Source organism: Photinus pyralis, unplaced genomic scaffold, assembly GCF_008802855.1.
Source record: "Photinus pyralis isolate 1611_PpyrPB1 unplaced genomic scaffold, Ppyr1.3 Ppyr1.4_LG2, whole genome shotgun sequence".
Lineage (NCBI taxonomy): Eukaryota > Metazoa > Arthropoda > Insecta > Coleoptera > Lampyridae > Photinus > Photinus pyralis.
In genome coordinates, this window is record NW_022170403.1 from 21,120,293 (window position 1) to 21,136,396 (window position 16,104).

Below are 16,104 nucleotides of genomic sequence, written 5' to 3' on the forward strand. Positions count from 1 at the left end.
TAAATTAATAAACAAAAAATTTTGTCCAACCGTTCCCTTTCTTATCAATATAATATGTTAATTTAGAGGACTTCAAGTGCTAGTAGTGAAAAAAATAGTATATATACCACGGTAGAGAAGTGTATTATTGCCTTCGCACCTTACACCCCTCGGCGCAAGCGCCTCGAGATGTAATCTTGGTGCTCAGGCAATAATACTGTACTTCTCTACCTTGATATATAATATACTATTATATTGCTGTCTGTCGTCTGTCTGTTGGTCTGTCCGTCTGTTCCTTTGTCTGTCTGTCCATGTATCTGTCCGTGTGAAGGATGACTTTGTTTAGAAATATCCGATCGCTTTGAAATTTGGTACACATGTTCTTAGTTAAAATTAAAATTGATGCTTATTTAAAAAATTTGTTTTGCGCATGCGCAATCCAATTTTTTCAATTGTTTAAGTATTTAAATAGAACTTTGTATGTAGACACCTCGAATAAAAGTGAAACTAATGCCCATTAAAATATTGGGTTTGCGGATGCGGAAACTAATTTTTAGTGGATTTCCACAAACATAAAAAAATGTGCTAATTGTGGCCACTTTGTCCGTCCGTCTGTCCGTCCGTCCGGTCACTACTAGTCTGTATCTTAAGAGCTATTGTTCTACTTATTTCGCTATTTGGTAGATTATGGTGTCGAGGCTTGCACCAGGAAAGGAATCTTCTTTTCCATTTAAAAAATAGTTGTTTCTAAAATAATTTTGAGAAAAAGAACATTAAATTATGCCTCTCTCTACAATCAATTATAATTTAATTACTGAAGAATTTACATTTTGGCAAAAACCCACTTTTTATCCAACTTCCATGGATTTAATATTGTTCAAAAGGCTCGGCTTTGAGAACCTTCAACGTAAATAAGTCTTCTTCTTCAGTGATAGACATAATGTAAACGATAATCTATCTATAGTATTTCAAGGAAGCACAATAAAAATTCTAACGTTATTTAATATATTTATACCACACGCCAAGGTACACAAAGTTAATAATCATGTCATAAGTGAGCCAGGAAAAAAATAAATGATAACAAATAAACTTTATTTTTTTTATCGCAGTCGTCAACAATCCTTTTGAAAAACAAACTGACGATAGTACACTCAAACCTGTCTAAGTGATTCAGCTATCTCAAGGGCTAGGACGATGACTGTTTGGATATCAGTGACCTTACAGAATTACTTACTTTGATGAATCAGTTAGTTGTGCTCAATCAACATGAATAAAAATGTAGGTATTTTTTTATAAATTTTCTTCTCGCAAAGTTACATGATGTTTGGTCATAAGTAGATGTAGTGCCAGGTCAAGTTAGAGGTAGTAAATGTTTCTAAAAGCTTTTGTGTCAAATTGAAATGAATGTTTCTCAATTTTTGCCCCAACCTCCATTACATTATCGGGGCAACAATTTGTCCCTTAATTGAGCAGCACACTTTTTGGTTTCAACTTGTGTCGGCACAAGTAGGAAAACCTATGTATCAATGACAACTGTCCATTCTTCAAATTTGTGTCTACGTTTTTGATAAGTAGATACTAATTACGTCCAAAAATAATAATGTTTAGCAATAGTTTGGAAACTACGGATCGGTTTTCCTCATTTTGATTTTTTAACAATTAAATGAAGGATTTAAGTGCTGTCCCCCAAATTCAAAAATATACATGGAAAACGGTATAATGACCATAAAATATTGTTTGTTTCGTATAAACATTGGATAATTTTACTTGAAAATGATAGGATTTTATGTGTCGAATCTATATAAAACACCCCTCAGAAATACTTAAGAAATGCTTACTAACTTTCTTCCAATTACCCCCACTATTCTCGCAGCGTTGGTTGGTAGTAATATTCTCCCACAAGAACGTTCAGCCTTGAAGACACTCATGGTAGTTTTGGGAAAAGGACATCCAAATCTTCCTTGCTTAGGAAGTATTTCATTCTCCACATCAGGATTGTGGTGCTAACGCTAAATCCTACTTTTTTCTCGAAAATTAAACGTTTGTGAGATTGGGGGTCTGGAAAACGGGTGAGCTGTAAATATCTTTTGGCAAATTGAAAGGAACCTATAGAAATTGGAAAATTTTCGATAAACTATTTTATATGGGCCTAATTTCCTTAAGGTCAATTGAGTTCTCGTTAAGGAATTTCTCTGGGAAAAATTAACCTACAACCAATTTTCTTCGAAGGTTTCGAATGGTAAGTTCCGTAAATGCATATTTTGTGGAGAAATTTCGAATTTTCGAAACAATGGTGTTACATTCAAGCATCCCTTGAAATAACTGCTATGTATCTATATGAGAGAATGGACCAAATTGAAGGAAATTCTTAGGAAACACATGTTAGGGAAATAAAAGAAAATTCTGTTGGTATGAAAAAATATATGTATATGTATATCTATAAGGAATTTTGTAGGAAATAAGAGGGAAATTTGCGGAAAATAAAGGAAATTTAGGAAAAGGGGAACAATTCTTCAAGGAGATAGTGTTATGCCGATTGCGTCGTGTAACATAATATAATCCCCTTTCATTCATTTCATGGCACAATACGTACAAGAATGAAGAAATAGTTGAGAAATGCGTATATAAAATAGGCGAAGAGGGCAAGATTCTGAATAAAAAGATAAGTGGAAATTTCGGGGATGGGGAAATCGATAAAAAAACGTTTGAGTTAGAAGGCGTCTTTTGAGATAAGTTATAACTGTATTAGAAAAATTCCTGGCCGAATTAACCAGCAAATAATTTCATTGGATGTAATTTTCGTGGGCGAATGTGCTTACCTAGGGGCGAGTTTCTTTGGAGAACGAGTTGTTGCTTCCGAAATGTTTCTCTTCCAAAGAAATTTGCTCCAAGGAAATTTTGCGAAAAGCGCAAACTCTTCACGTAGGAAATAAATGGTTGTGGGACAATTCGCTACCGAACAATTTGCACCCCGACAATTCGCTCCAACCTGCAACTATAGGAATCTGTTTCCAATGATTATCAGGCCGCCTGGCTGCGCATTGATTTCCTGTCAAACCACTAAACACACTTGTTCTTAGGCGTAAAATGAAAAGCTGAAAAGCGTTCAAAAAAGCGCTTATTATTATTATTTATTAACTCACGTCCAATTCTCACATAGGGAGAGGGACGGAATTGTTAAAATTCGATACGACACACATGTAAGTTTCTTAGGCATCGAGCAATCGAGTTTGGTCTTTCTCCAAAAAAAATTGGTGAATAATTGAGGATTTAGATCGATTTTGGGCAATAAAGTGATTAATTTTGGATAGTTGCACATGTCCAGAAATGGATTCCAATATACACGGTGTCCATTTTTCGAGTGCCACTATGGGGATCTCACTTATCTTAAGAGATAGAAAGTTGGTTAAATGGGGGCAAAGCTGCCAATTTTCGTGCTGAATAAGAATATGAAGAGAAATTTGAAATATCTTTAACCGTTTTGAAGTTATCGCAAAAAAACGAACATGTCTGATTTTCGTTTTTAATTTTTTTGTGATAAACTAATCGTAGTACCCATTTCTAATTAACACATTACCTATTCGGACACTTTTTAATGGACATTTCAAATATGGCATCCTGTTTTTAATAACTTTCAAGATGACGGAGAAACACGTGGCAACTTCAGTTTTTCTTATGTGCGCCGTTTTGAATTTTCACATTTTGAGATTACGTCTTTTTTTCTCTTTACAACGATATATCACACATGGTGGTCCAGTATCACATTTTTCTTAAAAATACAATTTTTAATTTTTTGAGAAGAGTGCTTTGGAAAACGTTCTTTTGTTGTGAACAAAAGTTAAGTTAGTTACTTATTTAATGTAGTGCCATTTAGGTTTATGCTAGTTGTATTGCGAAAATTTCAAAAAATTTCAAGTGCAGATCAAAGAGATATGATGCAAATTTACTACACTTCTCCTAGTTTGAGGTATTTCTCTTTTCTGCATAAAAACTTGGGCGAATATGGTTCTTTTAAACGATGTAGACAGCAATATGGTGATAGACCCAATGAATATGAGTAGGCAATTTTGCAAGCAGTAAAAATTTTACATGATTACAATTACTGATCTATTCATCATTTAATAATTGTTAATTAGGTGCAAGTGCAATAAAACAATCCATCTGTCTCCTCAAAAGAAGTTGCAGCCCAGCTGAATTTACAAAACATTGCCAGCCGCCCTTGATGAACTTCGTAATAGAATTGTGAGCACTCTCAGGCACCAGAATAGAAGAAAGGATGTGTCAAGATCCATAGCAAATCTTAGGAAGAGAGTGGCACTGTGCTCAGAATTAGGAGGTGGGCAATTTGAACACATGTGATGTGACGTGTGATGTATTTTGTTCTAATTTGAATTATAATTTTCGTGCAAAACGAAGGTTCAATTCTGTCCAGATGAAAATCGAATTTCTACTTCTCTGACAACGCTGCAACCAGACAGATGGATCAAACTGTCAAACTTTTGTTTACAACAAAAGAACGTTTTGTTTTTCCAAAGCACTCTTCTCAAAAAACTAAAAATTGTATTTTTAGGAAAAATGTGTTACTGAACCACCAGGCACCATGTGTAATATATCGTTGTATAGAGAAAATAAGACGTAATCCCAAAATGTCAAAATTCAATATGGTGCCCATAAGAAAAACTAAAGTTGCCACGTGTTTCTCCATCATCTTGAAAGTTATTAAAAACAGAATGCCATATTTGAAATCCCCATTAAAAAGTGTCCGAATAATGTGTTAATTAGAAATGTTTACTACGATTAGTTTATCATAAAAAAATTAAAAACAAAAATCAGAATTTTTTGTTTATTTGCGATATCTTCAAAACTATTGAAGATATTTCAAATTTCTTTTCAGATTCTTATTCAGCACGAAAATTTGCAACTTTGCCCCCATTTAACCAACTTCCTATCTCTTAAGATAAGTTAGATCCCCATAGTGGCACTCGAAAAATGGACACCGTGTAGATAGATTCATATAGCGAAAAATCGAAGCCGATACGACGTCTTCTTCCCAAGAAAGTCGGCACATATGTAACGATGTTGACATTTGTTGCCCAAAAATATGTTGGTTCGCAAAAATACACATGGACCACTTCTTGGACATTGAGCAATCGAGTTTCCCAAGAAAATTGATGCATGGATAAGGATTTTGGGGAAAAATATTTTAATCACCAAAAATACACATGCATCATTCCTTGGTCATTGCGCAATCCAGTTTGATCTTATCCCAGCAGCATTAGAGGATAAATTAAGATGTTGATCGATTTAGGGCAACACCGTGATGAATGCCAAAGTTAATTTTTGATAGTTGCACACCTGGATCTCGTAAGCTTAAATATAGCGAAAATCCGATGTGGGTACAAGCGAAGCCACCGTCGGTAGCTTCGTACGTACAAGGTCTAGGGAACTGAGCTCCAGCACGGAACAACAGACAGACGGATGGAAATGTGAAGACATACGTAAGCGCTCCACTTTCGTAGGTTGCACTAAAAAACCTCTTCAGCGGGTGGTATCTGCTCGGGACACAGCAAATTATTAATATTTAGTCCGCCCGCTCTGTAGATTTATTTGCCCGCTTTTAATAACTAATCTGGCTAGGCGCTAGGGTCCTGACCTGGTTACTTTAGTCACTATAGTGGAACGGGCATTACTAGCTCGTTTATTGATATAAGCTTTTTAGGGGAGTCGATGGTGTTTGCCTATCTCTGTAAACACAATGACTGGCAAATGATCGGGACGATTCGGTTCAAATTTTGCACAGTGGACCTCTATGCCACATATAGGTACCAAACCTTTTGAAAATAGGTCAAATCCAATGACCCCGTAGAGTTACACCGCGTTCCTAAATCCACTTTACACGCGGATTATTTTACATTACATTCTGGCATTTCGTTTTCATTGAACAGCTACACAAACTTTGCAACCCCTTTAAAAGGCGTACAATTGAAATGATGTTCCTAAACATTATAGTCAATCGAAACAGGGCCCCTTTTTGCTTTTCGCATTCGCACTTCTGCTAATATTTAACATTCCGTAAATGCCAAACAAAGAAATTTTCCCAGAAATCCTATCGTGAACCGTTATACCCACACCTTTGAATATAACAGTGATAACACCCGGTATAAATAGTTTATCAAAGTAGACAGCTTACGATGGTGCTGACATATCAGCAACGTCAGATGTTTGTATGAATAATTTCCTTTGGCTGATCAAATCAGTTAGTTATATGCTTCCAATTCAACATGAACAAAAACGTACGTATTCAGTTTTTTTATTAAAAAAAAGTCCTCTGTTTAGACTAGTTTTTTAATTGCTTGCTAGTGTTATGCTATTATTATGTGTACCTACTACCAATAATAGGTCGTTCAGATTAGGGAATTTGCATAAAGGAAGAAAAGTTGTAGGTATTTCAGTCTTACTGAAAATTGTTACACAACATCCCTTAACTTCTCAATGACAAACAGAATTTAAAGCTATAATATAAATATTTAAAGAACAATAACGTGTTATTAATAAGTTCAGTTCAGCCACCCGCCCCCCAAGTAGTGATCAACATAGGTAGATACTTTATGATTATGGATTGGGCAAGAGGTACAAAAATTTTGTGTTTTCGAAAAAAACTATGGAATCATTCCATTTTCGTTTACAGTAAAGAAAGTTTTCTTTTATTTTGCCATGGAAGTTTTGTCAAAGTCCACTTGATATTAAATTCGTCACAGTAGCAGTCACAATATGACAATAAAAGGACTTATTTGAATATATTATACGTTTAACGATATTTAATTTTTTCGTTCGTACTAATATTTATTGGATGTTGATATAGTTTCTAATACAAAGTAAAGAAAAACCTTATTTACCAAAAACCAGAAGGGGGTCTGAATATTGTGTGAGTTGATTTATAACTTTGATGGAGTAGGTAAGGCAGGACGATGTATCTATTTGTTATAATTTTTTTTATTTTTTTTGGGTGCCTAAGTCTTCTCAGCTTATTCGTATTCTTCCATTGCATCAGATGTTCCATATTAACTTTTCATTGTTCAGTTTCTTCAGATTTCTAAGATCTTACAACTTCGCTTTCATCGAATTCCGATAAAAAAAAAGAAATTTTTCAAAGGTGGAAAGGGTGTAATGGTAAAGGGTTGTGGTACATTGTACTTTGAATTTTGAAGAAAGAATATTAAAAGTTCGGAGGTTTTTATTCGAAATCATTCCGGGCGGCGCCTTCATGAAGTTGGCCGTGTAATTTCGTAAACGGATTTTTCCAGAACGGCATACCTACTCTGGATCATATTAGGTTATTTTTTGATTTGCACGATAATTACTAACCTAAATGTAATGATATTTGGTATGGTTGGAAAGCTTTTTCAGAGCTTTCCAACGACGTATCACACATGGGGGGTCACTATAAGATTTAAAAGTTTGGGTGGCCGGGGCGCAGGGGGTTGGAGGGGGGGGGGGTGCGTCGCCAACTATGTCATTGTGATTCCCCTCCGAATTACCGAAACGGATTTTGATTTTTTAAAATATCTCGTTTATTTACTAAGACATGGGGGGTGGTAAGTTTTCAAATTGGTCACCCTGTATACATATCCAAAGTTTGAACAAAATCCTTCGAGTTGCTTAAAATGCTCTAAAACGTCGACATTTAATGGAATTTTAACATGTTCAAAAAACGGTTATCGCAATAGTCACTTAGGTCAAGCTAGGAAACTAAAAATTAAACACTCAAATGTTCGTATTCTCGCCATATCTCTGTTTAGAAAACAGATATCAAAATGTGGTTTTCAACAGATATTCAAAATGTGGTTTTCACTGCATATTTCTACTTTTTTCATGCTTTCTTGACTAAAAAATGAAAACATTTCTCGCAACAAATTGCTACTCACAACAAAAACCCTAAGTACTTCTGGAGTTTAATAAAAACCAAACCATCGACTACCACGACAACTCAAACCACCAACATAGAGGCAAATGATTTTGCCACATATTTTGGTGCAATGATACCATCTCCGAACCAAGACACTTTGACCGATAATAAATTCGTCTGCACCTCATCGTGCACCTCTAACTCCTTTTTTTACAATCCCTGCACACCGAACGAAATTTATAATATCATTCATTCTCTAAAAAATAACAGTTCTCCTGGATTCGACGAAATTCCCAACAGCTTATTAAAGGCATGTTCTCCTTACATCATTTCAGACCTATCTGACATAATTAATGCTTGTGTGATTAATGGCGTGTTTCCAGATGCTCTGAAATCCGCATGTGTCATCCCAATCCACAAAAAGGGAAATCGAAGTGATGTGGGTAACTACAGGGCTATTTCTCTCTTAAGTTCCTTTTCAAAAATCATTGAAAAATGCATCTATAAGAGATCAAATCTTTATTTGGAAAAATACAACATTCTATCCGAAAAACAATTTGGTTTTCGCCCCTCATTGTCAACCGAGTTCATCTAATACAACACATAATGAATGAAATGGACCTAAATAAAGCCTGCTTCGTTGTTTATTTTGATACTAGTAAAGCTTTTGATAGCATCAACATTGACTTAATGTCTCGAAAGCTTGGCGCTGTAGGGATCAGGAACGAAATACATGACTTCCTTATATCGTTTTTAACAAGTAGGAAATACTATGTTAAATACAATAATACAACTTCAAAGGAGTATACTTTGCAAAATGGAACTCCCCAAAGGAGCACCCTTGGTCCAGTTCTCTTTCTACTTTACATTAACGATCTACCACCAGCCATTATTAATGGGTTTACATTCATGTACGCTGACGACACAGCAGTAGTTGTAAGCGCTGAGAACCCCGACTTAGCTTTGCAAAAATTAAAAAGGGTTGTTCACGAATTTTTAACTTGGTGCAGCACTAATAAACTGAAGATAAACTCCGACAAAACAATAGTCATGAATATGACCAAATCTACACAGAATCACCCCTATGAGATTTTCATTGAGGATTCACTGATCTCTTGTAAACCACATAGCACGTATCTTGGTACTATAATTGATTCCAGTTTGTCGTGGCTTCCTCAAACTGAATACGTTATAAGTAAGCTTAACTCATCGTATTATCTGTTATCACGACTGAAACAACAATTCGATGAAAATTTGTTACTTAAAGTTTACTACGCGGTTGTGTATCCATATTTAAGCTATAACATTACATGTTGGGGAGCAAGTACACATACTCACAGAGTATTTATATTACAGAAACGTACAATACGATTGATGTACAATCTTAATTACGCTCAAACATGTCGGGACACTTTCAAAAATCATAAAATAATGCCACTGCCTTGTATATATATCTTTAAATTACTTATTTATCTTCATAAAAACCAACACAAATTTAACAAAATAAGTCAAATTCACGATCACAACACCAGAGGTAAAAATAAAATCTTGATTCCAAAACACCAACATTCATTTTATAAAAAATCTCCGTTTTACACCGGTTCAGTATTATTTAATAATCTGCCTGAAACTCTAAAAAAAATGAACCACTCCCTTTTCAAAAATAGAACGAAACAAATATTACAAAATAATTCTTTCTATTCAATAAATGAATTTGTTGATTATATATCTCTAGGTAATAAAAACCTAATGACTGGATGCACCTGAATTGTTAGTCCACATATTTTCTGTTGTCCATACATGTTTTGTTTGTGATTTGACGTTTCTGTAATTGTTATTTACAATTTTTAGAATTAAAGATTATTATTATTAATTGTTATTTACAATTTTTAGAATTAAAGATTATTATTATTATTATTATGTATTATTATATCCTATAATAATTATATCGTTCCATTTGAAATTTTCAAGAAAACTTGCAAAGCTTTTGTTAATGTCAAATTGCGCCACCACTCATCACATTTACTAAAGACTATATTCATGTAAAATATGATTACACAGAAAGAGCTCTTTCCAACAATACCAATTATGTTAAAATCGGCTAATCTAAACGGAAGTTACAATTAATTCCTTTCCCCACCCCTAATACTTTATGAGCTATAGCAATATGTGCTGCATCAAAATGATGTAAAATTCATACAAGATTGCGGTACATATATCTTTTATGCATGTTTGTTGGGTATATTTTAGGAAACAAGTTTCCGCTTCCCAAGTATAATCTTCATTCATGCAAAGAATTGTGACACAAAGGTAATGATTCAAACTCGAACATTGTACGATGATTCCTTCGAGAGTTATACTCTTTATTTCCATCAAAATTTTTCGAATATTTTCAATTTTTAATAGTCAAATTCTTCAGATACTTATGATTCTTCCTTAATCCTCTTATTTGAATTCGTCTGATCCATCAGATTCTTCAGACTATTTGCGTCTCTGCATTCTGTTGTTTCTTCGAATTCTGGGTTCTTCAAATACTTCCAATTCACTTAATTATATAGACTCGTCAGATTCTTAAGTTTCCCAATTTTTTGAATTTTTCTGTTTTTTTAGGTTATTCTGATTTTTAGATTTTTTTAAGATTCTTTATGACCCCTTTCTTGAGATCCATGAAGTTGTTCGGATTCTTAATATTTTTCGGATCCTGAAGATTTTTCACATAAAACTTGCTTATCATGCTGTGAACCATCTTCAGAAATTTTCGTAATTTAAATGGTAATTTTATACATTATGAGTTTGCAGGTTACAGTCTAAATTTAAATAAGCGCTTTTTGCATTCAGAAATTTGATCATAGCCATTACAATAACGGATATTAACGGACAGAGCTGGGCAGTATTCGATTTTGTAAATACTTTTTAGTATTCAAATCCTTCAAAGTATTCAAATACTTTGTAATTAAATATGGAAGCAGTATTTGTATTTGTAACTCAAATACTTTCACAAATATTTAGTATTCGAATACTTCGCAAAGTATTTGGATACTTTGAAGTATTTGAATACTATAAAACCCAAAAATCGACTACACCAAAATTTCTCGGGAAAACACTTTTTCTTATTAATTTTGGTGCGTAGAATCCAAAACAATTCGTACTTTTTCGATCAGATTTCTCAATAAAAAGTTATAGACTAGAAACCAATTTCGAAAGAAAATTCAAAGGGCTGTAACTTTTGAATTAGTAGCCCAATCTTGGAACTGTTTGAAATTATGGATTCTACAGGCCACATTCTATAAGAAAATTTTTTTTCCGGGTCGATCTGAGACAATTTTTTTTGCGGGCCTCAAAAAAGGCAGTGTATAACCTTCCTTTTTTACCAAAAATCGACTACACCAAAATTTCTCGGGAAAACACTTTTTCTTATTAATTTGGGTGCGTAGAATCCAAATCAATTCGTACTTTTTCGATCAGACTTCTTAATCAAAAGTTATAGACTAGAAACCAATTTCGAAAAAAATTCAAAGGGCTGTAACTTTTGAACTAGTAGCCCAATTTTGGAACTGTTTGAAATTATGGATTCTACAGGCCACATTCTATAAGAAAATTTTTTTTCCGGGTCGATCTGAGACAATTTTTTTTTCGGGCTTCAAAAAAAGGCAGTGTATAACCTTCCTTTTTTACCAAAAATCGACTGCACCAAAATTTCTCGGGAAAACACTTTTTCTTATTAATTTTGGTGCGTAGAATCCAAAACAATTCGTACTTTTTCGATCAGACTTCTCAATCAAAAGTTATAGACTAGAAACCAATTTCGAAAGAAAATTCAAAGGGCTGTAACTTTTGAACTAGTAGCCCAATCTTGGAACTGTTTGAAATTATGGATTCTACAGGCCACATTCTATAAGAAAATTTTTTTCCGGGTCGATCTGAGACAATTTCTTTTTCGGGCCTCAAAAAAAGGCAGTGTATAACCTTCCTTTTTTACCAAAAATCGACTGTACCAAAATTTCTCGGGAAAACACTTTTTCTTATTAATTTGGGTGCGTAGAATCCAAAACAATTCGTACTTTTTCGATCAGACTTCTCAATCAAAAGTTATAGACTAGAAACCAATTTCGAAAGAAAATTCAAAGGGCTGTAACTTTTGAACTAGTAGCCCAATCTTGGAACTGTCTGAAATTATGGATTCTACAGGCCACATTCTATAAGAAAATTTTTTTTCCGGGTCGATCTGAGACAATTTTTTTTTCGGGCCTCAAAAAAAGGCAGTGTATAACCTTCCTTTTTTACCAAAAATCGACTACACCAAAATTTCTCGGGAAAACACTTTTTCTTATTTATTTTGGTGCGTAGAATCCAAACAATTCGTACTTTTTCGATCAGACTTCTCAATCAAAAGTTATAGACTAGAAACCAATTTCGAAAGAAAATTCAAAAGGCTGTAACTTTTGAACTAGTAGCCCAATCTTAGAACTGTTTGAAATTATGGATTCTACAGGCCACATTCTATAAGAAAATTTTTTTTCCGGGTCGATCTGAGACAATTTTTTTTCGGGACTCAAAAAAAGGCAGTGTATAACCTTCCTTTTTTACCAAAAATCGACTACACCAACATTTCTCGGGAAAACACTTTTTCTTATTAATTTTGGTGCGTAGAATCCAAAACAATTCGTACTTTTTCGATTAGACTTCTCAACAAAAAGTTATAGACTAGAAACCAATTTCGAAAGAAAATTCAAAGGGCTGTAACTTTTGAACTAGTAACCCAATTTTGCAACTGTCTGAAATTATGAATTCTACAGGCCTCTTTCTATAAAAAAAATTTTTTCCGGGTCGATCTGAGACAATTTTTTTTTCGGGCCTCAGAAAAAGGAAGTACTTTTAAGTTATTCAAATATTTGAAAACAATTTAGAAATGTTTAGGGAAAGTTTCCATTGTTACAAAATGAAATATAAAAATCCGATACAACTGAATACCGAACGATCCTGGAGTGAAACTTTTTGACTCGATAGTCTACGTAACTTAAAAACAATAGGGACCTTTCTTATATCCTTAAGATCATGTGTACCAATTTTCAAAGCTCGCACGTTTCTAAACAAACTATCATGCACACGGACAAACGGATGGTCAAAAATGGATCTGTTCCAAAATCGCTAGGATTAATTTCAGAAAGGCGTACGTATCATGTGCACGACGCTTTGAAAACTGGTACACGTATTCTTAAGGATATAACTGGTATAAGAAAGGTCCTGGTAGGTACATACCTCCTATATAATAATAATAATAATACGCTTTTACTCCCCTTAAATTTGTATATAACAATAGAAATATAAAAAAAGCTAACCCCATACAAAGTATAACTAATTTCAGCCATTTTTATATTAAAAGTCACTTAAATTGAAAAATGACAGCCATAAATGGGACAATATAAAAATAACAAAAAAATAAATGTAAATATAAATGTGGATTATTATGGGATAGTGGGGAGGGCGGCTCCATCTTCATAGGCTTCCATTTGTGGCGGATACCACGGATACATATGCTGGTGGCTCTGATTATAGCTATGCTTATTCTAGCACGTAGCCAACCCATTACTATAGATAGGGGTCTGGTCCATCGATCAGCAAGGACCTCAGCCAGGTGTCTTATAAAAGATGTCAGTTGTGGGACAAAAACACCATCAGTGGAAGTTACAAGTATAACTTGATTTTTTAAGTAGTATTAAGACTTTTATCTAGTATACTATACTATTTTAAATTTTTAATATGTTTGAGTGACAAGTATTTGAATACTTTTTACTGTACTCGAATACTTTTCAAAGCAAGTTAATAATTTTTCAAAGTATTCGAATACCTTTGATAGTATTAGAATACTTTTGAAAGTATTCGAATACATTCTAAAGTATTTGAATATTTATTTTTTGAAGTATTTGAATACTTTTCAATGTATCTGTATCTAGTATTCGCTTGTGCTGGACGTAAAAGTATTTAGTATTCAAATACCTTTGATTTGTGTAAAGTATTTACTATTTAATATTCAAATACTTTTTAAAAGTATTCAGCCCAGCTCTGTTAACGGATATAATATAATAACGAATATTTCAATATTAGTGAGGAAATTTTGATCACATTGGCAGACATCCACCTATTAACCATATCCTTCTGTTTTGTAGGTATTAATTTGGACGGTTATCCTGATCTGGTGTATCGATGAAGCATTTGCTGAAATATCCTGCGAAGTAAAGGAAGTGAAATCGTCGACCCCAACCCGTCAACATTTATACTATAATGATCGTTACGGTAGATACAACAAATATGAGGATGTTTTCACAAAATTATACAGTTTTGCAATATGCGAAGGTGGTGAAGTTGACGCCGAGTTTAAAATCAATATCGCCACATCCGAAGAGTTGAAATATATAATATTTCAGAACAGTAAACTCACAACAGTTCCCGTTCACATATTTGCATCGTTACAAGGTGTTCAAGAAATGTATTTAAATTCAAGTGAAGTGGAAACCATTCAACCGGGTGCATTTACTGGCCTTTCCAACTTAAATCAAATATACTTACAAGATAATAATATTACAAAGTTGTCCGCTGGGATTTTTAATTCATTAACTAAGTTAGAAATACTAAATGTGGCGAACAATTTATTGGAAAGTGTAGAAGAGCATACCTTTTTGGGAGTACTTAGTTTAAAGAAATTAGATCTGCACAGCAATAATTTAAGTTACATTTTACCGAATACCTTTTCAATGTTGCGCAAGTTGGAGTACGTAGACCTATCGCAGAATTATTTAGTTGAAATAACATCCGACATTTTTGCAACAAATCAGCTGTTGTATCTGAATTTGTCTTGTAACAGCATCCAGAATGTAACTTTCTCGTACTTGCCCAGTTCATTGCAATTTTTAAATTTAAGTCACAATGCTATAGCTGAGGTAAGCAATTTATCTCATCTTCTTAGTTTGTTACAGTTGGATGTTAGTTTTAACAAAATAACTCAAATTTCTTTCGCCGTTCAAAACCAAACTGAAACATCGGCGACTTACAAATTGATCGATTTGGATATAAGTCACAATCTAATACCAAACATAACACTGAATTCTTTTAATAGCCTGCAAGACCTTATTAAACTGAACATGGCGGATAATTTGATCTCCGTAATTTCAATTGGGTCTTTACACTACCTTCAATCACTCGTATTTCTTAATATGTCAATGAATAAGATTGAAGAAGTAGATTTCGGCACATTTGGGAATTTGGAACGTTTGAACACGTTAGATATTTCCAACAATGGTTTAAGTAATTTCCAAGAAAGTACCCTTCATGGCACCAAAAATCTCACTCATTTGTACTTATCTGATAACTTGATAAAGTCTATAGATGCGCCCTACCTAAAGGCTCACTGTGGATATTTAAAAACCATATCTCTACATAACAACCCATGGAATTGTTTAATTTTAGGCAAGCTGGTTAAAACGTTCGAAAGATATCAAGTCACCGTCGTACGCGGACCTACAACAATATCACAGCATGTCAATGGAATACGTTGCTATACTAACAAGGTTACTGAGCCGTTCGAATCTGTTAACACAGCAGCGTCGACAACTGAAAAGTTTCTACTTCCAAATATGCCCAATGTCTCTACATACTTCGACTCTCTCGCTGAAAATATTAATAGAACTTTTAATACTTTCTTCAACAACTTCCATGGACTTGAAGATATACTGCGAAATTCTTCTTTTCATACGTTCCCAAATTTTGAAAACTTAGATGCCCGCTTCAAAAATACCAGTTTTTATAAATTTTTTACCATCGACTTTAATCAAACGGATTTTGTCCGTCATACTAGCAAGCTACCCTCGGTAAATGCAGAACACGAGAAACTCGAGATTATTCCCAACCGCTTGGAATCAAATCCACCAAGTTCTTCGGGCAGCGATAAATATATAAATAATTCTAGATTAGATGACATTCTAGTGAGTTTTAAGGGCGAAGTGACCGTTTTCATGATATTGTTTTTAATTGTGCTTGTTGTTGTTGCTGTCTTGCTTGTTTTATTGTATCTAAGGGTTCGCTCAAAGGACGAATGCCGTCTGTTTTTGCAAAGACGCCAAGAAAAGAGCATGTGCTGTGATGCGCAATTGGAATTGATTTAAGAATTGTGTAAATCATTTTTGTTCTGAGTAAACTTACAAATAAATATATGTAAAATTGAT

The 16,104-nt window shown here is 33.9% G+C and overlaps 1 protein-coding gene across 1 annotated transcript; it reads left to right on the forward strand.

The window, feature by feature from the left end:
* The first annotated feature begins 6,163 nt into the window (after positions 1–6,163).
* Positions 6,164–16,103, forward strand: LOC116165001 (receptor like protein 23-like). Its single transcript, XM_031479265.1, has 2 exons — positions 6,164–6,272; positions 14,053–16,103. Exons 1-2 carry the CDS (start codon positions 6,261–6,263, stop codon positions 16,042–16,044), a joined length of 2,004 nt encoding a protein of 667 aa, XP_031335125.1. The 5' UTR covers positions 6,164–6,260; the 3' UTR covers positions 16,045–16,103.
* The last annotated feature ends 1 nt before the right edge of the window (position 16,104 follows it).